Source organism: Barbus barbus (genome assembly GCF_936440315.1).
Source record: "Barbus barbus genome assembly, chromosome: 1".
Lineage (NCBI taxonomy): Eukaryota > Metazoa > Chordata > Actinopteri > Cypriniformes > Cyprinidae > Barbus > Barbus barbus.
In genome coordinates, this window is record NC_136729.1 from 9,694,079 (window position 1) to 9,717,743 (window position 23,665).

Sequence of the window (23,665 nt, forward strand, 5' to 3'; positions counted from 1 at the left end):
TCGTTGTTGGGCTGCGGCCCTGCTTTGAGGCCTGTTTTATTACACGTACGGCACTTTGTGTGTGATTTTTAAAAGCTCACAACGTTTGTTTTTTTTTCGCCCCACACTTTTTTAGTGTGTGTTGGGTGATCGACATTAGTTCCTTCAGGCTGTCTGGATGAGGACTCTGTTATTAGCGCTAGTCGCTCTCTCCGTGAGTCAATCTTAGTGAATACTATTCATGAAAAGGCCCTTAGATCAAGTCAGAAACAGCCTGAACTCTTCATGTATTTAGGTCTAAAAATCTGGAAGTTGTTAGGCAATGTTATGGTAGACTGTTACCTAGCCAACTGTCTGATTTTTTAATAACTGTTCAGCCTTCCATCTGCAAGCTGGGATTGAGTACAGTAAATGTGAAGGTTTCGGGCTTATTAAAACGCTTTTACAGGGCCTGTTATGTGCGAGCAGACAGGTCTGAGGCGCTCTCATATTGTCAGGTAAAACGGCTGTTACTGGTTTCGCCGGATTTGAGCGGGAGCCTAATAAGGAAGTTAGGGAAAATGTCAGCATTATTCAGCGGCTTTTGACGGGTGAGAACACCGGACTGTTTCTCTTACCAAAGTCTAATTTATCTTATTATCAAGTCGTTTGTGTGTTTATTTGTTTGTCCAGCTTCAGCTGTTATAATGTCATCTGATCATCTTACTTTTTTCACATCCGATCGGAATAAGCATAATATAATGCACATTTTTGATAAGTAAAAACCATTCACAACTTTTTTGAACTTGTAGTTTCTGTGTTAAATGGATAATTCATTTACTTACCCTCTGGTAAGTAAAGCAGATATTTTGAAAGTCACTGTGGTCCAAACGACATTGAACCCTATTGTATGGAGACATTTTTCAAAATCTATGCTTTTGCCTTCCACATACAGGTGCATCTCAATAAATTAGAATGTCGTGGAAAAGTTCATTTATTTCAGTAATTCAACTCAAATTGTGAAACTCGTGTATTAAATAAATTCAATGCACACAGACTGAAGTAGTTTAAGTCTTTGGTTCTTTTAATTTTGATGATTTAGGCTCACATTTAACAAAAACCCACCAATTCACTATCTCAACAAATTAGAATACTTCATAAGACCAATAAAAAAAAAAAATTTTAGTGAATTGTTGGCCTTCTGGAAAGTATGTTCATTTACTGTATATGTACTCAATACTTGGTAGGGGCTCCTTTTGCTTTAATTACTACCTCAATGCGGCGTGGCATGGAGGTGATCAGTTTGTGGCACTGCTGAGGTGGTATGGAAGCCCAGGTTGCTTTAATAGTGTCCTTCAGGTCATCTGCATTGTTGGGTCTGGTGTCTCTCATCTTCCTCTTGATAATACCCCATAGATTCTCTATGGAGTTCAGGTCAGGCGAGTTTGCTGGCCAATCAAGCACAGTAACACCATGGTCATTGAACCAGCTTTTGGTACCTTTGGCAGTGTGGGCAGGTCCTGCTGGAAAATGAAATCAGCATCTCCATAAAGCTTGGCAGCAGAAGGAAGCATGAAGTGCTCTAAAATTTCCTGGTAGATGGCTGTGTTGACTGTGGACTTCAGAAAACAGTCGACGAACACCAGCAGATGACATGGTAGTCTAACATGGATTCTGTGCTTCTCCGCTCTTCCTCCAGACTCTGGGACCTTGATTTCCAAATGAAATGCAAAATTTACAGCCCAGGTAAGACGATTCTGACGTTGTCTCTGGTTCATAAGTGGCTTGGTAGCCCTTTTCCTGAAGACGTCTGAGCGTGGTGACTCTTGATGCACTGACTCCAGCTTCAGTCCACTCCTTGTGAAGCTCTCCCAAGTGTTTGAATCAGCTTTTCTTGACAGTATTCTCAAGCTTGTGGTCATCCCTGTTGCTTGTGCACCTTTTCCTACCCAAATTCTTCCTTCCAGTCAACTTTACATTTAATATGCTTTGATACAGCACTCTGTAAACAGCCACCCCTTTCAGTAATGACCCTCTGTGACTTACCCTCTTTGTTGAGGCCGTCAATGTTCGTCTTCTGGATTATTGCCAAGTCAGCAGTCTTCCCCATTATTGTGGTTTCAAAGAACAAGAGGTACCTGGAATTTATACTGTAGAGATGGTCATTTATTGAAACTCAAATGCAAATATTCTAATATTTTGAGATACTAATTTTTGACTTTCATGAGCTGTAAGCTCTAATCATCCAAATTAAAACAAAAACACTTTTTAAATGTTTTACTTTACATGTAATGAATCTAAAATATATGAAAGTTTCACGTTTTGAAATAACTTGCAAGAAAAAATGAACTTTTTCACGACATTCTAATTTACTGAGATGCACCTGTACATGCCGAGTAAAGTATAATAGAATTTAAATTTTAGGTAGTGAACAAGTTTCAGTTTTGGTATATTTTCAACCCTGGTAGTAAAGCTGCTGTCTGATTCTGTAGTGTGAGACTGATGGGTCTTGTTTTGATCAAGCCCAAGCGTGTTGTGGGTGATGTTTGCCATCTGATATGATGTGAAACTCTATCAGGTGTCAGTCCGGGCATGAGAGCAGTGATGTGCTGCAGCTGAAGCCCCTGTAGCAGCTCTGAACATTAGGATCTGGATTTGTTTCTACGGTTGAAGATACATTAGAAGTGTCATAATTTCTAGCGTAACCGCAAATGCGTACCCTCATTCATCCTTGGTGATCGAGACATCAGGTGATGTTTTATTGTTGCATTGTGTGGGTTTTAATAAGCAGAATTAATATTAATATTTATTATTTTATATGCATGTGCAGATATGTAGGCTATATATAGACCATATTTTCTATTAAATAAGTTGCAGTGGGCCAAAATTGCATTGTTGAGAGAGAAATCACAAATCAAAGAAACATTTATTATTACATTTCAGAAATAATGTAAAATACTGATAAATGAAACTAAACATTTTCAAACATTATAAATATAAATATGTTTTGGTTCCCTTCACTCGACAACAAATTCTTCCAATTTAATGGTATACACAACAGGAATGAAAAATATAAGTGTAAAAAAAATATTCTGGCATTCATTATAAACAACATTTATTACAGTATAAACATCAAGCCTAAGCAAATTAATTTAAAGTGAAACTGAAACTACCAGCTTGTATAAAATAAAAATAAACTTGAGTGCCTCTTTCATTGGCTACAATTACAAATGTGCATTTTGCGTATGTTTTGTGTGCTTGACATTAATTTTGCTATATAAGTCGCTTGATTTATATGCTAGCACATACGATATATATATAAATCACAGAAAAAACCCCTCAAATTTAAAATATATTACAATCCAAAACAGTTATTTTAACATGTAATAATATTTCATAATGCCACTGTTTTGAATGTACTTTTGATCAAAAATGCAGCCTTGGTGAACACATACACACATACACTTCAGTTAGTATATATTCCAGAATCATTTAAGGAATCACAATTGAATTTAAAGTTAAATACAATACTTTGCAGAAAATGCATTGTAGAAAGTGCACAGCAATAGCTGTGAAACAACACATGAACAGCGACCCATTAGACCCCAAATGCATGCAAATCAGTTGATTCTGGTGAATGAATAGAAATTAATTTAATAAATTAAGAAGCTTGACATCTATTGTTCTACTTCCATTAATAGTTTATCTAGCTACACATTGGGCTAAATGTTTGAAGGGAACTCTATCACCCCCTTCAGTATCAAGCTTGGCCACATTGATGCACAAACACATTTCAAGTTCAACGAGGTTGTGCACGCAAAGCACTGGCTGTGCATTTACATGGCTGTCAAGGCTATGTTTCTGACCTTGACTCTGACTCTGAGACGGATCTCAGTAGGTTTGAGCATAACTTGGGTTTATGCTAAATCCTAAATCTTAAAGTCAGGTTTACACGGGCATACACACATCGGTGATGTTCTCCAGGAAGGAACATAATTTCATCCTCCACAAATTTTCATCACTGCCGCATTTAAGACAACATGTGACCTTGAGCTATTAGATTGAGACATAATAATCGAGAAATATTCTTGAGAATTGGGAGCCATTCGTTCCTATTGTTCTCCGTCCCACTGGGGGACAAAAATAATATTTCAGGGAGGATGTTACACATTCTTCTTCTTCTGCATGTTATCTGCTGCTGTCCTCGCGTATGCTCTCGCTCTAATGGAGAGCGAGAGGGAACACACTGTGCCAGCGCATGCAACCTGTTTTTCTCTGACATGCTGCTTTGTGGCAGCCAAGATCAGCAGTGATGAAAAGACCTCAGATGATCTTGGAGAGTTTCCTGAATTAATAAGGAAGAGGGGCTGAGGTGACGATGTTGACTAAAAATAAAAAAGCCTTAGGCATCCCTTCTGTGCCTCGACTGTCAGCGCCATGATGGGGAATGCAGGGACAGGCTGGGGCGGCTCTCTGATGGGTCTTCTGTGAGAGCTGGCCTAATCTAACAGGGCTTGGCATTTTCCCTGCTCCGCTGATACGGAGCTGCTATGTTCGGTTGAGTTATTGGCTGAAAATCAGTAAATAACGCCTCACATGTTGGTGTTTTCATCAATTAAAGCTATTGTATGGCTTTGAAAGACTCGGACTATAATGCAAAAATTGTGCGGGAAAAGAGTTATGGTGGTGTAAATTGATATACATTTTGCTTTTATTTGACTTTTTTTACTGAATACAATCATTGTGTATTTTTTTTTATTTTATATATTTTAATTTTATTTTTGCTGGATACTCTTAAGTTATCTCTATTTTATTTATTTTTTTATTTGAATGCACAATTTAGTATTTTGCTTAATACACAATTTCTGTGACCCATATTAATGTTTAATTTTTTTACCTTTATTTTATTTAGTATTTTGCTTAATTCACAATTTCTGTGACCCTTATTAATTGCTTGGTCTCTTTCTTTCACTGAACTATCCCTGTGTAATGTAATACATAGAGTACTGAAATGAATGAGCAAGTTAGACTAATGTTATGCTTGAAAGACTGGTGGCAAAAAATGGCGCTTGCGCGTCTTCAGCGTAATGCAACAAAACAGTCAATGTAGATTATGGTTTGGCCGGACAGCAAGATGTTTTGGTTTAGACAGATGTCTGCGTTTCTGTGGTGAGCGCAGAGCGGATGGCTTTAGCAGGGCTAGCCAAAAAAAAGTTTTAATTACAGTACTGTGGTTGCAATAAAAAGCTGCAAATCTTTGATCCGTTGTTATGTCAGCATTAGTATTTGTCCTTGTGGAAATTCAATTACAACGTCAATGCAAAGTACGAGTGTTTAGAGGTGGTTTTGTTTCGATGCAAGTACGTGCATGTTAATCTGAACAGGAATGCTTCCAACACTGGTTGCTTTTTTGGCCATTTAATTTTAGTTTTGCTTTTCATTGTATTGTATTTTGAGTATTTTTAATTTAATTTGATAATACAACAATTTTGCAACCTGTATTTATTTCTTAAATGATTTTTTTTTTAAAAATAGTTTCCCTGTGTTTTGAAATGTTCAGAAAATATTTATTAGTATCCGTTTAGTCATATTTTCCAGTTTTCCTGTGAATATATACAAGACACCATGTGTTGTTGACATGGAAAACTGCACAGCTGGCTATTTCCACAACTGCAAATCAACTTTGTTGACCAGCAGGGTAGGAATCACTCCTGCTCGCTAAACATCCCTGCAGCTGGATGCAAAGAAACAATGTGAAACGACAAAATTGCTTCTCAGGTTCAGATTGAGCCAAATATATCAAAACCAAGCTGAAACTGCATTTAATTTTTTTTTATGTTTCTGTTGAATCCTATGACACTAGTGTAATTATATCGGTAGATGTTGATTGGTAATATTTTGTATTGAAGTTTTTTATCGGAAATTTCATTTTTGGACCCAACTTATTTCTCATCTCTTAAATGAATTTTCTCCAGCTATTAAACGGGGAAGCTACAGTAAATGTGGTTTTCTAGCTTTTGTCCTGAGGGTCCAGGTGCTCATATTGGATCAGTTGTTGTGTATGAGAGCAGACAGTAATCTGATAGTTGATCAGCTCCCGGATGGAGAAAGAACGTCCAAGATTTCCTTAGCCAGGTGTTCATTGTCATTCACCTGTAGTAAATGAGGGCTATGCAGAATCTACAAGATTTTTAATGCATTAAACTAAAAAAGGTGGAATGTAAAAAATTACTTATTTCAAAATAGCATCCATGCTACAACAATCAGGTATGGTTTTGAAACATAAAAGAGAGCTATTGCTATACTATTCAAAATTTGGTCAATAAGATTTTTATTTATTTTATTTTTTTGAAAAAGTAATACTTTTATTCAGCAAGAATGCATTAAATGTATTGTCACAGTAAATATATTTATTATATTACTAAAGAGTTCTGCTTCAAATAAATGCTGTTCTTTTGAACTTTCTATACGTCAAAGAATCCTGCAAACATGTATCGTAGTTTCCACTAAAATATGAAGCAGGACAACTGTTTTCAATGATTTCTGAAGGATCAGAAATCATTGGTGGTGATGGCGCAGTGGATAAGACACATGCCTTTGGTGTGAGAGACCCGGGTTCGAATCCACTGTGAGACACCAATGTGTCCCTGAGCAAGACACTTAACCCCTAGTTGCTCCAGAGGTGTGCGACCTCTGACATATATAGCAATTGTAAGTCGCTTTGGATAAAAGCGTCAGCTAAATGAATAAATGTAAATGGATCATGTGACACTGAAGACTTGAGCAATGATGCTGAAAATTCAGTTTTGCATCACAAGAATAAATTACATTTTAAAATATTTTGAAATTGAAAGCAGTTCATATAAATTGTAATAATTTCTCACAATATTTATTTAATACAATATGTATTTTTGATCAAATAAATGCAGTCTTGGTAAGCATAAGAGACTTCTTTTAACAGCAGTGAAAAAACATACAGATCCAAAACTTTTGAACGTTAGTGTATATTAAAAAATAAAAAAGGATGAGCCCTTTTATATTCAGTTTTTTTTTCTGTTAAAACAGGGATTAATGTCAATACAGGAAAAAAATCTGGTTTAGTCAAACTGTTTCACATGGTTTGTATGTATCTGGTAAAGAACTAGGTTAGCAACTGAAAGGCTGTAGGCTCAAGTATCAAAAAGAGCTCCTCCATGAATTATCTCACATTGTGCCATTGAGAAAACAACATGCGCTATATAAAACAGTGTAAATTATCTTTTAATAACGTACATCAAAAAAGCATCAACTATCCTATTTTAGCAAGTATTTCAGAGCATTGATGTTAAAGGACGGATAGTAGAATCGTCCTCTCTAACTTCCCTAAAAAGGGCGCTCAGTCAAGGGTGTCTGGTTCTGGGTTTTTTTTTTCCGTGTTTAGACTAACTGAGATTCCAGCATGGTGGCCTTGTGAATACTCCACCGTAAGTGTCCTTAGCTGAAGACGGGATATCTCAGTCAGCCAAAATTAGCTGGGTTGTCTTCATTATGACTTGATGAAAGCTAAAACAGTTCTTTATGGTAACTCTAAAGCAAAACGGATGGAGTTTTCTGCATGTTTTTTTTAAGTTTTAAAGGGATAGTTCACCTAAAAAGGTTTATTCTGTAATCATTTATTCACCCTCAAGTTGACGGTAGCCATTAACTTCCACAGTATTTTTTTTTTTTTCCATACTATAGAAGTCAGTGGCTACCATCAACTGTTTGGTTACCAACATTCTTTAGAATATCTTCTTTTGTGTTTAACAGAAGAAAGCAACCAAAACAGGTTTTAAACAACACAAGGGTGAGTAATTAAAGACAGATTTTTGGGTGAACTGTCCCTTTAACTTAAATATAGTTATTTGAAACTGAACGTCTGACTCTCTTGACAAGAATTTGCTCTTTGAACGCTGCTTGTGATCAAGAATAACTCAGATACACATTAAACCTCAGGCTAGGTTTTTAGCGTGAGTTTCCGCAAAAGTGTTATCGTTTAACTTTTATCAGCTGTTTTTATTTACAAGCGTCCTCCGGATGACTGTTGCATGAACAGCTTGAACGTGTTTTTGCATCCAGATTTTCTTCTCCCCTTGGCCTTGCTCGACCCCGCTGTAAGGTTACCCGAATTCCTGCATTCCCAGAGACCCTCCCTAAAACCCGTCAGACCTTTGGTGCTGTGGAAAGGCCAACATTTAAAAAAAAGAAAGTAAATAGTCTTTCAGTGGCTTCTCTGAGATGTGAGTCGTCTCCTCGTGGCTATTGCGAGTTTTCTGCCTTCCAGGCTGTAGTATGAGCACGTAAGGAGAGATCGGGCAGCTGAGTTTCTCTGTTCTAAATGTAGGCCATTCTTGTGCTAAAGCTGGTGTTTTCCTTGCTGGTGCTCTGACCTGAATCAATTTTTCCTCTCCCCTGTTACAATGCGCTCTTATTTAGAATGATAGCAGAGGACTCTGGTCAAATTATACTAGTCTCGGTCGGATGGAAAATGTGGACTGGATTTGTTTGTACAGCGGGGCTGGGTTTTGCACTTAACACATGCGCTGTATGTGTCATATGAGAATGAGGGGGGGAAAGAGCTGACCGCAGGAAAACTCAATGTGTGTCTGTAAGCTGACAAATGCACTTTTTTCATTCGGTGCAATAGTTGTGCCATTCAATTATTATTATTTTTTTTCAGGTGCATTTAATAGACAATATATTGGATTTTGATTATTTGGAAGAGTGGCAATATTTCCCTCCAAAAAATGATATATTAACATTATATATGTTGGATTATTTTTCTTACTGTTTTATTTAAGTTTATTTGTTTTAATTTATTTGGAAGGTTAGCAGTATTTTTCCCCTAAAATAATTTTTCAGTAGCATGTATTAACTTATATGGTGGATTATTTATTCTTTCTATCTATCTATCTATCTATCTATCTATCTATCTATCTATCTATCTATCTATCTATCTATTCAGTAGCATGTATTAACTTATATGGTGGATTATTTATTCTTTCTATCTATCTATCTATCTATCTATCTATCTATCTATCTATCTATCTATCTATCTATCTATCTATCTATCTATCTATCTATCTATCTATCTATCTATCTATCTATCTATCTATCTATCTATCTATCTATCTATCTATCGTCGGTCTGTCTGTCTGTCTGTCTGTCTGTCTGTCTGTCTGTCTGTCTGTCTGTCTGTCTGTCTGTCTGTCTGTCTGTCTGTCTGTCTGTCTGTCTGTCTGTCTGTCTGTCTGTCTGTCTGTCTGTCTGTCTGTCTGTCTGTCTGTCTGTCTGTCTGTCTGTCTGTCTGTCTGTCTGTCTATCATTTTATTTTATTTTATTTTAGATTTTTTGGAAGGGTGGTAATGTTACTCTCAAAAAGGGATTTTCTGTGGCATTTATAAAAAAAAATGTTTGTTGCCCTTTATTTATTTAATTTTTTACCTCATTATTTTTCATGGGCATTTGTTTGTATGTGTTGGATTGATTGTTTGTTTGTTTTCTATTAATATGATTTAGTTTGAACCGATTCTTTATTGCTTAAACTTTGTTTTCAGTTCTGATTCACCAGTTCTCTCATTTTTAGCATCTGAGAACTGGTGACTGTTTGCATTGCCGTGTACTATACATATGGTATGATTTCCATGCAAAACACTTCAGTATAATTAATCAAATTGAACAATTAAGTCTATTGCATATAAAATATAAATTTGTCACATTACTGGTAATGTTCATTTTTTATATATGTAGTTTTTAATTAGAATTTCTGCATCTCTGCAAAGTTAATTTTGAGTAGTAGTCTATTTTCTCACCAGCCCAAAGCGTTTAATGGTGATGAGGTCACAAGTTTTGACAGTTTAAGTAGTTTTTTGGCAGAAGGAAGTTTATACGTAAAGGAATCCTTTGACTGTGGTGATGTATGTGTCTACTTGTTTGTGAACTGTACAGCGTTATATCCTTGGGGCTGTCCTTTATCAGTCAAGCTTGAAAGACACTACGGAGGTCAAGAGGAAATAGAGTAACTGGGCGAGGACGTGTTATCACATGACCCTGATCCAGAGCTGCAAACCGCTTGGGCTTAAGCCAGGCTTTTAACCTCACAGCCGGGTCAGGAAATGAACCAGCTTTATTTCAGCCTGCGTTTGACGTCCTGAATGTTGTAGACTAGTTAAAAATGCATCTTGCAAGGAGGATCTGAAAGCAGTATGAAAAGCAGATAGGTCTAATTTTATCTATCACCTTCTGTTTATCATTTTGTCTTTCTTTTTCAGTACTCTTTTTTTATTAGTCTCAAAAAAGAAAAAAATACCATGGCTCAATTAACTACAACATTATATACAGTATATACACACACACACTGTCTCAAAAAACTACAAAACATATATGGAGTTTATTTGCAAAAACAGATAAGTTATCTGTTTTTGCAAATGAACTCTTCATAGTTCATTTACAAACTCTTCATATATATATATATATATATATATATATATATATATATATATATATATATATATATATATATATATATATATATATATATAGTTTAATTATTATTCATTTTCATTAAACCTGTTTATGATTATTTTTTTTAACATTGTGATAGTATTTCTTATACAGTATGATTAATGCTACTCACAATTATCAGCAAAATTTAAATGTTGTGAAAATTCTTTTTTAATTTTTATGCATGTGTGATATATATACACAAACACACACACATGTGTATTACAATTGTTTATTTGTATATTTAAAATATTAATATAATATTATTTATATGCTTTTACATTGGGATAGTATTTGTTATACAGTATGTTTAATTTTACATTCATAATTTAAAAATAAATAAATAATTGCTTTACATTTGTAAAAATGATTGGAGTAGTTGTTGTTTTGTAGTCATTGCAAACAAATATTTTTTTACTCCAAAATTTAAATGACTTTTTTTGCGGTTAACAATAGAATCACTAATAATCAATAATACCAACAAAAGTAAATCATAGAAACCTTCTGATATTACAGAAGACTGTGTAAAAGTTTCATCTCTAATGGTGTAAATCTTTTAATTTAGTGTAGTTTTCTTGAAACAAACCCAGAAATGGTTTCACATCAGCATTTGTCTTCCTGTGTTTTGCCTCCAGTTTGTCCAAAGTGGTGCGGCCAGCGGGCGTGCACGGACTCGGGCGATTGCTGCCACCCGCAGTGCCTGGGCAGCTGCACTGTGCCCGACAACGACAGTGCCTGTGCCGCCTGCCAGCACTACTATCATGAGGGCCACTGCGTGGAGGACTGTCCACTCGGCACGTACAAGTTTGAGGGCTGGCGTTGCATCACCAAGGACTTCTGCTCCAAGGTCCACCTGCCTGATTACGACCGTTTCGTCATCCACGGAGAAGAGTGTATGTCCGACTGCCCACCCGGCTTCACGCGTGATGAGAACCGCAGGTATCAACTACTTTATTTTTTCATATTTTGAAAGTGTGGTTTGATGAATGGTTGTAATTTTAGTGAAAATTTGTGAATAAAGCAGTGAAGAATCAATGTACATTTGTGAATGTGAGTTCTTATTTCTGTTTTAGATAACTTGAAATGTGTTCGGTTGTATTTCCGTGTGTTTTAGTTTAATTGTCCAACATGAAATTGAAGTGTTCTATTTTGAGTATAACCTGAATATCCTGCGTTGACAATCTCTTAATTTTTAAAGAAATTATTATTTCAGTTAGCAAATAAATCATTAAGCATATAGTGTAAAGGTTGGGGTCAGTAGGAGTTAGAAATAAATAAATAATTAAATAAGCTCATAATACTTGTATTCTGCAAGGACACATTAAATTGATCAAAACTGACAGTAAAGATTTGTTACAAAAGATTTCTATTCAAAAAATAAAATGCTGTTGAACTTTCTATCCATCAAAAATTCTATCACAGTGTCCATAAAAATATTATGCAACTATTTTCAGCATTAGTAATTACAATAAATGTTCCTTGAGCATCAAATCAGCATATTAGAATGATTTCTGAAGGATCATGTGACACTGAAGACTGGAGTAATGATGCTGGAAATTCAGCTTTGCAGGAATTAATTACATTTTAAAGTATAATAAAATAGAAAAGTTATTTTTAAATTGTAATTATATTTTATAGTATTACTGTTTGTTTTTAGCAAATAAATGCAAATCAGAAAACATGTTAAAAATGTGTATAAAAATATGTAGAATTCTGCAGATTTTCTGAGATACTTATATTCTGCCATGTCTGTCAACAAAGTTTTTTTTTTTTTTTCAGTAATATTGCCATTGTTTTATTTCGCTTTATTTGAAATTCAGTTATATTTTACAGCTTTCATTATTTATTCTCATTGTTTCACCCCCTATTTTAAAGATAAATAGACTTTTTGGTATCTACAGAATTTCTTGCGAAAATACTGCAGATTTAAACTCATTTACAAAGTTCAACACACAGCACTTCAGTTCAAATATATTATTAGTCTGTTTCACAGCTCTCTGAATACTTTACAAATAAATCCACTCAGTATTTGAAATAAATGTGATTTATTTAGTGATAATGGCCTTTACTAATTTGCTAATACTAAGACTAGTACTGTAGTTTTAAAATCAGCGATTTTCCCCCACAATCATTGCAGAGAAATCTGACGAAAGTGTTCAGATCCTGTATACCTACTGCAAAGCAATCAGACTGGCCTAACGAAATGTGCTACCTAGTTAAACTCAAAAATCACACTTCTGATTGCCTCAGAACAAACCAATGGTGTTCCTTTGTCGGAAAGAGCGAAAAAAAGTTCAGCTGCACTCAGACTCTAGCTGAAGGTCACATGATAAGGTGAAAGTGAGATATTTGGTTCATCCGTGTTGGTTTTGTGGTGACGCATCCTGATCTTCCTTTTGTCTCTGTGTGTCTAGCAGCATGTTCTGCACTGCCTGTGACGGCCTGTGTGACAAGATCTGTGATGAGAAGGTCATTGACTCGGTGGACGCGGCTCAGTCCCTCAAGGGCTGCACTGTTATCAAAGGCAACCTGCATATCAACATCCGTCGCGGCAGTGAGTTCCTGCGGCACAGCAGCTCCTCAATTAACACCGGAGCGATTGCTTTACACCTGCTCGCTGATGCGCTCTCTTTTCCTCCGTCTCTCTAGCTGACATAGCCTCGGAGTTGGAGAACTTCCTGGGACTCATCAAGACAGTGACGGGATACATTAAGATACGTTCGTCACATGCCCTGAGCTCTCTCTCCTTCCTCAAGAGCCTCAAATACATCCATGGAGAGGAACTATGGGAAGAGTAAGATTTGAATTTGACACTTTCCACCATGTTCTAACAGTTTAACACAAAACTGCTCACAATTACACCAATCACAGCCAGTCAGATGATATATGATGTTTAATGTATACTTATGAGGGTAGAATTGCGGACCAATGAGATTTTGTGGTGGGAGGGGCTACCCAGAGCAGTAACACATCATCATTTCAAAACAAGATTTCAACCTTGGAATTTGTTTTAGGAGTTGGTTTTCAGTAGTATATTTAACTGTTTGTGTAATTGAATGTTTGACAATTAGCAATGAAAGTAGGAGTTACATGTTCAAAAATGTGATTTTTCCATGTTATACAGATTTCCATATTTTCTGACCTGAGAAGCATGACCCATGTAAATTGCGAATATCTAAAAAAAAAGTCTGTTTATATATTTCTTTACTTATTTGTAAATAATAATAATAGTTCTAAAAATAGTTGTTTTAATAATTATACTACATTATTATATTGTTGCATATGTTATTATATTTTTTATTACATATATTATATAACAACAAATATTAGTATAATTTAATAACAATAATAATTATTGTTATATTTTATAATGTTATTGCTATATTATTTTCATGTAACAATAATTATTATTGTCATATAATAATAATAATTACATATTACAAAAATGTTGTTGTATAATTTTTTCACTTAAATTATTTTATTTAGAGTTCCTCAAGCAAGTCGTCGTTGTTGTTATTATTATTTTTATTATTGTATACCAATAACATTGTTTTATAATTATTTATTTTATTTGAAAACATTTTATTTCATTTGAAAACGTAGTTCCTCAATACACTTATTATTATTTGTATTTTTTTTTTTTTTTTTACAAAATTATTATTTTTATTATATTGTGTGAATGGGGAAAAACATGTTTTTCTTCTTTTTTCTGTCCTTAGCTGATCACATGCCTGTTGTTGGTTATAATGGTGTGTGAATCAGCGAAATTACGTACAGAATTAACGTCAAACTTTTCCTTAAACAGAATGGGTCCTGTGCGTCATAGAAGAAATGTGTCATTTAATCCCTGTTTGTTTACGGTTATCCCATTTTCAAGACAGATCAAAACAGCCCTCTCTGAGCCATGTTGTTACGAAAGACTAAATTGAGCTCTGGGAACGCTTTTGGAGACAAATATAAACAAACAAGCCCTCCATCCACATATTCAACACTTACAAGTCTGTTCCATTAACATTCCCTTAAACGTGCATCACCAAACAAACGTCAGGGCTATAATATACCCATTTGATAAATACAACAAATAGAGCATGTGTATTAGATTGACTTGACTTGAGTCATCAGCGCATATGTCAAGTAATGGCCTCAAATGTACTGCAGCAGAGTTCAGGTATTTATGAAAGTGACAATTGCACTGTACATCTGAATGTACTGCAGTTTCTTTTGTGTGTACAAAACCATACCAGTGGTTAATATAGAGAGGAAGGCGTGTGTATTGACTAACGATTCTGTTTTCGTCCCTCGCCACAGTAAACTATATGTTACGGTCCAGAGAACACATAAAAAAAAAATAGGGTTCCCACAATCATGGAAAAACTGAAAATATCAGGGAATTTATAAGCTGTGATTACCAGGCCCACGAAATTCATGAAACTTAATCCTGAAAAATAATAAAGAAAGAATTCTATAGTAAAACAGATTTTTTTTTTCAAGTTGTATGAATAATATTATGTTATATTGTTATTATTAATATTATTTTTTCTCTGTCAAAATAATATATTTTTTAAGCAATTTCCTCTGAAATCTAGACTTTTCTTTGTAGAAGATTAATATATAATATTTATTAAATTTTTATATTTTCATATATTCTTATTTATTTGCATCTTAGTAGTTTTGTTTTTGTCATTTTTATTATAGTTTTTTATTTCTGTAGTTTTTGTTCATTTTATTATGTTGTTTTAGTTATTTTAGTACTTCAAGTTAAACAAAGGAAATGATGAATTGTTTTATTTCAAGTAATATTTTTTTTTGCTTTTAGTTATTTATAATAACCCTGCTTACTGTTGCATCTCTGCCAGATGCTAATATGCCTCTAGTTGCTAATATTTTGATGAATAAGTAGTATAGCTGTGATTTGCTATCAATCATTATGACACAATATTAGTTTAGTTGATCCAATCCTGCACTTAAATGCAGTGTTTTTGTTCTGTTTTAGTCACTTATTATTATTGTTATCATTGTTTTCTTAGCATGTATGCCTTTGCTGCCTTGGATAACCAGCATCTCCAGCTTTTGTGGGACTGGTCCCAGCACAATCTCACCATTAATGCTGGAAAACTCTATTTCCGCTTGAACCCCAAACTCTGCATGTCCGAGATCCGCAAAATGTGGGAGAAAACGGGAATTAAGGAGAAGTTTTTGGAAGGAGATTTCCGCAACAACGGAGACCGTGCAAGCTGTAAATATTATTTGTTCTCAGTTTATACAATTATAAATGAGTATACGCTGTATGTCCATATTAATGTTTCATTTTTTATGTTTGTAAATTTGTTTTTTCTTAGGTGGGAGTAAAATCCTCAAGTTCATATCGAATACCACGAGTAGTAATAGAATCAAGTTGACGTGGGATGGTTTTCGATCGCCCAACTCCAGAGACCTTGTCAGTTTTATTGTATACTACAAAGAAGCGTAAGTCTTGCTATTTATTCAGTTTTGTTAGTTTATTCAGATTAGCTGCTTTTTGAGCAGCCTTTCTCAATACCATTAAAACATTCAAGCAGCTTTGTAAATAGCCTTTGTTCTCTTGTAGGCCTTTCCAGAATCTTACAGAGTTTGATGGTCAGGATGGTTGTGGATCTGACAGCTGGAGCATGGTTGACGTGGATTTACAGGAGGACCAAACCCAGAACCCGGGTGTTACGCTGTCCATGCTGAAGCCCTGGACTCAGTATGCTATCTTTGTTAAAGCTGTAACGTTAGTCGTGGCGGACAGGGACAAGGACAGACAGCGTCTTGGGGCGAAGAGTGAAGTTGTATACATTCACACAAAACCATCAGGTAAGGAACCAGATTCAGGTCAGGCATGAATTTAATTGAAGACATTTATTGCATATTTTTCTTTAAAATATCCAAACATCCTTATATTAAAATAGATGAATTACCCGAAAAGCAAAGTTGCATGAGATATTAAAGAATCCAATCCAAGACACAAATCTCTTATTTTGATTTCCTTTTTTGTTTTTATATATATCTTTTTTTTTTATATAAATTTTTGACATTATTTAACATTTTGTCATGATTTAATTTGCATATTTAGATTGATTTAATTTTGTCTTGTTCTGTTGCCTGTTTGCTTTTCTTTTCTTTTTTTTACTTAAAATATGTAAATGGATTAATACTATAAAAATACTTTTACTACATATATCAGTCTTTTTCTCTATGTACTCTACTGTTTAAAAGTTTCAGGTCAGTAAGATTAAAAAAAAAGCATTAATAATTTTAATAAGCATATTAATTTATAAAGCTTATTAATTTGATCAAAAGTTACAGTAAAGACATTTACAAATATTAAAAAAAATGTATATTTCAAAGAAATGCTGTTCTTTTGGGCTTTCTATTTATCAGAGAATCCTGAAAAATAAATATCACAAGTTTCCACAAAAAATATTATGCACCACAACTGTATTTTGTTTTTGTTTTTTACATTTATAATTATAAAAAATATTTCTTTAGCATCAAATCAGCATATTAGAATGATTTCTGAAGGATCATGTGACACTGAAGACTGGAGCAATTATGCTGAAAATTTGTCACAGGAATATATTACATTTTAAAAATTATATTTAAATATTTCACAGTATTACTGTTCTTATTGTAGTTATGGTCAAATAACATTAAGGAAACTCTAACCATCACCATTATTTTGAATGCTAGTGTACACATATTATGAAGTTTTGCTTTTCAAGTAAACAGTGTTTGAAGAGCATTTAAATTTTTTTTTTTTTTTAGTTGCTGATTAAGAACAGGATTTTTAGCAGTGTAGGGTGGATTGAAATCTAGACAAGTAACTCAATGGTTGTAGACTCAATCCGCAGAAGGGATGGATGATTCATGACTTTCCATAGGTTTCTCCAATGGGATTTACTCTGAAGTAAAAATTTGTGTTGCTAAATGAAGAACATTTTTTTTTTTCCTTTCCAGCACCCTCGATGCCTGTAGACATTCGTGTGTACTCGAATTCTTCGTCAAAGCTGGTGGTGCGGTGGTCTCCACCTGTGTCCCCCAATGGAAACAACACCTACTACCTGCTCCGCTGGAAGCAGCAGGGCGAGGACCGTGAGCTCTACCAGCACAACTACTGCTCTAAAGGTCTGGTCTAAATTACACCCTCAAACTGAGCACCATTTTCCCAACAGAGATTCAGACTTTTGACCATGAAACAGTTAAATGTATTATTGTGGACATCTGAAGTGTCCAGTGAAAATAGATCAAATTTTGTTTGAAAACTCTATTTTTTTTACTTCAGAATGCATAAAGCTTTGCCATAATAAAATAATGTGCACCATATTCAAGCCAATCTACTCTGTCTGTATATTATTAGCTCTGCTCTGAAAGCCTCCTATTACTCATACTTTAATATAAAACCAGATTGTGTCACTACAGGAAAAATGTAACCATGGTTATGTTGTTTCTTTATAGAACTGAAGATCCCAATCAGGATTTCAGCCACGGGTTTGACAGAAATTGAGGACACCAAACCCACCAATCCTGAAACAGGGGGGCGGGACAAAGTCCCCTGTTGTCCATGTCCTAAAACAGAGGAGGATCTGAAGCGAATTGAGGAGAACATTTACTACCGCAAAGCATTTGAGAATTTCCTCCACAATGCCATATTCACCCCCAGGTAAACTTAAGAGTTTGGTCAGGAGTATAATTATTACTCTCTCCGAAAATAACAACAAATTGTCAGCTTTTACATCACTTTTTAAACTTTTTTTATTTAGTTATTTATTTTTTAAAGACTTTTTATTTATGGAAGCCTATTTCCACCACTTAATAAAAAGTTTAGAGTTTTTATCCCACAATTCTGACTTTTTCTTGCAATTGTGAGTTTATATCTCATAAGTCTGAGAAAAAAGGCAGAATTGCGAAAGAAAAAGTTGCAATTCTCTTTTTTTTTTTTTTCCAGTGGTTGAAACAGGCTTTCATATTTATTTGATAAAAAACACAGTAAAAACAGTAATGTTGTGAAATATTACAAAAAATATCTGTGTTAAAACATTACACTCAACTGATTTTATTTTATTATGAAAAATATAAATGATATGCCAAAAAGGAGAGAGAGAAATTGATAGAAATAAAATAATTAATCATAATCAACTATGTATTTTTATTTGGTAATAAATAGTTAATTATTTTATTTTTTATTTCTCATCATTTTATTTATTTTAAAAAAAATTAAGCCATTATTGCTAATTTTTTAATAAATTTCAATACACTATTATTGAGTTTTTGTTCATATTATTGATTTAAAAAAATCAATTAATCAGTTATCATTATTTGTAATATCCAATATCAATTATGAATGTGTTACTGTTCATTTTCATCTCTTTAATTTGTCCTGGCTGATCAAAATAATAAAAATAATAATAATAATAATAAAATATATATTTATTATTGGACATAAAAGACCACTTTTATGTACTTTTGTTACTATAAATTGTACAGAAAAGGGCTCCGTAAAGAGCCTTTTTTTGTATTTCACAGAAATATCACAGCCTGCAGGTTTGGAATGACATAAGCATTACCTCTCACTTAAGTTGGCAACAACTTTAAAATGAATGTTGGAGTTGAAGCCTCATTAACATCCAAGTTTTGATGCATCAGCCAATAAAAAAAACATCCATTAAACTTCAAATTAAAACCTTTAATAGTTAATAAATCCATGTTAACCTTTCATGATCTCAAAGATGAAGATTGAAAGGGGCTCTTGATGTCTCTGGATTTTAGCATTTGTAATGGCTCTTTTGTTTCTTGTCTGAGAGGTTGTTTTGGAACATTTTCAGCGTTCCCTCAGTAATTGTTTCCCTCTGCCCCTGTTGCTGGTAATCGTGTGGTACGAGCTCTTGGGTCTGGATCTAAATAGCACAGGAGACCATGCAAAGCAAATGTAAATGTCTACGTAAGCCACATTTTCTCTCTGATCTCAAAGGTGTAACACATTAAGTGTTCTGTGCTAAAATGAGGAGCGACATCTGTATCCTATTATCATCCATCATCGGGCGGGGCGGTGCATGTGTCCTGCCGAGAGTGCCAAAATCGCTGTATACCTGAGCGGGCTTGTATTGAAATGCATCTGTGAACTCAAGTTTCAGGACATCAAAATGGCATCGATTCTCCACCCTGGTCTGCGTTATTCGCGACTAGATTATCCTAGATTATACTAGATGCTCTGTCTGGTCTGTTTTCTTCTTTTTTTCCCCTCTGCGTGTTTGTCTTTGCTTGGCTGATGTTGAAAGCAGCGGTGCCAGAACTATGTCAGGCAGCTGAGAAGTATGTCTGTACCCGGGCCAACACAACCTGGTTTTATTGAAAACCGAGATATTGAGGGAAGTGCCTCGAGTTCCCTCGAAGTTCAGGATTTGGAGAGAGCGGGAGGAAGGGGGAACGAGAAAAAGAGGAAATCATATCCATTCAGTTGCCGTTCCCCCTCAAACCGCTCTGCTGCCAGGAAATGCACAGTAATGCCATCTGGAATACCAATGAAATAAAGGGAAGTTCCCCTCCAGCCGGAGAGCACACAGATCAATGAATGCCGCTCTGCACAGAGGGAGACGCCGAAAGGTGTTTAAAAAGGTGTTTGGTCATAATGTAAGTTTAGGGATTTCATTTGATACCTTAAATCATGTGTCTTATGGATGTTAAAAATAATATGAAAGGTGAAACCAAGCGTTTGGGAAAAGTAAAAAAAAAAAATTACATTTTTGAAAAAATTGTCATGCTGACAAAGGCTGTTTTTTTAAAATAAAAAATACAGTACAAATACAGTTGTTTTATTTGAATATATCTTAAAAAGTAATTTATGATGCAAAGCATCATTACTCCAGTCTTCATTGTCACTTGATCCTTCAGAAATATCCTTCTAATATGCAGATTTGCTTCCTTCTTATTATCAGTGTTGAAAACAGTTGTGCTGCTTAATATTTTTGTGGAAACCTTAATATTTTTTTAGGATTCTTTAATGGATTAATGAAGTTCAAAATAATGGCATTTATTTGAAATGGAAATCTTTTGTAACACGATAAAAATCTTTACTGTTGCTTTTGGTATATTTAATGCATCCTTTCTGAATTAAAAAAATATTGTACAGGTACATCTCAAAGTTAGAATATCGTGAAAAACTGCATTTTTTGTATATTTTAGGTTTATTGAATGTAAAGTAAGACATTTCAAAAGTTTTGTTTGTTTTAATTTTGATGATTAGAGCTTACAGCTCAAGAAAGTCAAAGTCAGTATATCAAAATATTAGAATATTTCCTAATCAAAAAAAAGGATTTGCAAAACAGAAAAGTTCAAGTTCTTTAAAGTATGTTAATTTGTGCACTCAATACTTGGTCTGGGCTCCTTTAGCACAAATTCCAGCATCAGTGAGGAATGGCATGGAAGCGATCAGCCTGTGGCTCTGCTGAGGCACTATTGAGCCTTCAGCTCGTCTGGATTGCTGGATCCACTGTTTCTCATCTTTCTCTTGAAAATATCCCATAGATTCATAGGCCAATCAATCACAGTAATATCATGGTCAGCAAAGCACTTGGAAGTGGTTTTGGCACTGTGGGCAGGTGCTAAAGTCCTGCTGGAAAAGGAAATCAGCATCTCCATAAAGCTTGTCAGAAGATAGAAGCATAAATTGCTCCAAAATCTCCTGGTAGACGGCTGCACTGACTCTGGACTTGATAAAACACAATGGACCAACACCAGCAGACGTCACAGCTTCCCAAATCATCACTGACTTCAGAAACTTCACACTGGACTTCAAGCTGCTTGGGTTCTATGCCTCTCCAGTCTTCCTCCAGAAATTGATTTCCAAATTAAATGTAAAATTTTGATTTATCTGAAAAGAGGACTTTGGACCACTGAGCAACAGTCCAGTTCTTTTTCTCCACAGCCCAGATGCTTCTGACATTGTTTCTGGTTCAGAAGTGGCTTGGTAGCCCTTTTCCTGGAGACGTCTGAGCGTGGTGACTCTTGATGCACTGACTCCAGCTTCAGTCCACTCCTTGTGAAGCTCTCCCAAGTGTTTGAATCAGCTTTTCTTGACAGTATTCTCAAGCTTGCGGTCATCCCTGTTGCTTGTGCACCTTTTCCTACCCAAATTCTTCCTTCCAGTCAACTTTGCATTTAATATGCTTTGATACAGCACTCTGTAAACAGCCACACCTTTCAGTAATGACCCTCTGTGACTTACCCTCTTTGTTGAGGCCGTCAATGTTCGTCTTCTGGACCATTGCCAAGTCAGCAGTCTTCTCCATTATTGTGGTTTCAAAGAACAAGAGATACCCAGAATTTATACTGTAGAGATGGTCGTTTAATGAAACTCAAATATAAATATTCTAATATATTGAGATACTGATTTTTGACTTTCATGAGCTGTAAGCTCTAATCATCAAAATTAAAACAAACAAAACTTGAAATGTCTTACTTTACATGTTATGAATGTAAAATGTATATGAAAGTTTCACTTTTTTAAATGTTACAAAAAAGGAAGTTTTTCATGACATTCTAATTTTTTTAGATGTACCTGTATATAAAAATATTGTTTTTATTAAAAAAAAAAAGCATACTGACCTCAACTGTTTGAACGATGTTATAGTATATTCGTAGGTTTGTATTATAGGTTTGTATTCCACTCTAAATTTAGGTTTAAATAGTTTGTATTCCAGCAATTAGACAAGACTGTGTTCGAGCCAGCACATCCAGTTATATACAGAGGGATGTATAGCTTCACATCGCGTCTCTCTGGCCACATGCTCTCAAACTTAACCCATCTGTGGTGGTAGGATGTGTGTTTCCAGCAGGCAGAGGAAGGACTTGCAGCTTGTAGGGAGTTGAGTGACAAACCGCTCCAGTGTGTGAGTGATAGCAGGCCGAGGAATGGAGACCAGCTGTGGTGTGTGTGTGTGGAAGGATTCAGGGGGATGGAGCTGTTGCCAGATCATTTGAGGACAGGATCCGTGATTGCTTTGGCATGGACGAGAGTAACTTGCTCTCATGAGAGAACAGCCATGTGGTTGTTACCCCACACGTTCACAAATGGGGTTAAAAATGGTCTCCCCAGTGCTAAGGGAAAAAAAAGCTTCCTTCATATGTTTGCTGTCGATTAGCATAGAAAATAAACTGCATTTAAAATGAAAGTTATCATATAGTTGACCAGAAAAGAGATGTATAATATAAGAGATCCTGAAAAAATATGCCAAACAATATTAATTCTAAGTGAATATTATGTATAAATGAACATGGATTTTATACCATGCGCTTTTTACTGTGTATAAGTTATGTTTGTATTTTATTTCCTCTGTTCTGTATAGTGTATCCATTTTAGGAAGGGCAATGCTCATTTTAATACAACATTAATTAATAATAATAACTACTTTTTTTTTTTTTACTTATTTTTCCAGTTTACAAAACTGCACGTGCATATTAATATTTACAATGGACGTCTATGGTGAAAGGAATTACACTGGGATTAATGTTATAACAGAAATAATTCTATCCACAAAACTTAATAATAATAATTATATTACTATTATTATTATTAAAGTGCTGTAGCTGATACATTCAACTTCCAATAGACAAAAAAGCTAATTTTACAAGCTCAGGCACGTGTCAAAATGATCATCTGTGTTCAGTATTATCAGAGGTCAATAGTACTGATACTGAAAAAATCCTGTATTACTATAATTTTTAATGTAGTTTTTTAAACGAACATTCCTATAAATGTTTTAAACAAAGGCAGTTTCTGCACAACCAGAACTTGAGCTTGAAGTTGTACGGTGTTACTCCAATTTATCTCCTCTCTTTCGTTCCAGACCTCCCGACAGGCGACGGCGGGATCTGTTTGGTGTGGCCAATGCTACTTCCTTCTACACTCTGTTGGCGGGAAACTGGAACCAGACAGAGGGAAACTTCTCAGATGATGAGCCTCCTAGACAGGAATTTTCCTTTATAGAGAAGAAGGTGAAGGAGCGTAACGCTGAGATCAGCGGCCTGCAGCCCTTTACCGTTTACCGCATCGACTTGCACGCCTGCAACAAAGAGGTTCGGCACTGCAGTGCAGCCGCTTTTATCTTTTCCCGCACCAAAGCAGCAGGTAAGAGCAGGACATCGACGCGGAATCGTTGGTGAAGCACTG

At 35.0% G+C, this 23,665-nt stretch overlaps 1 protein-coding gene across 1 annotated transcript in view; it reads left to right on the forward strand.

The window, feature by feature from the left end:
• Positions 1-23,665, forward strand: part of igf1rb (insulin-like growth factor 1b receptor) — a gene marked incomplete at both ends in the record, with an annotated part of 116,818 nt that overhangs the window by 76,635 nt on the left and 16,518 nt on the right. Inside the window, 9 exon segments of the mRNA XM_079400614.1 lie at positions 11,115-11,418; positions 12,897-13,033; positions 13,129-13,273; positions 15,507-15,715; positions 15,819-15,945; positions 16,067-16,314; positions 17,458-17,625; positions 17,956-18,160; positions 23,343-23,623. Coding sequence (XP_079256740.1) covers positions 11,115-11,418; positions 12,897-13,033; positions 13,129-13,273; positions 15,507-15,715; positions 15,819-15,945; positions 16,067-16,314; positions 17,458-17,625; positions 17,956-18,160; positions 23,343-23,623 — 1,824 coding nt within the window.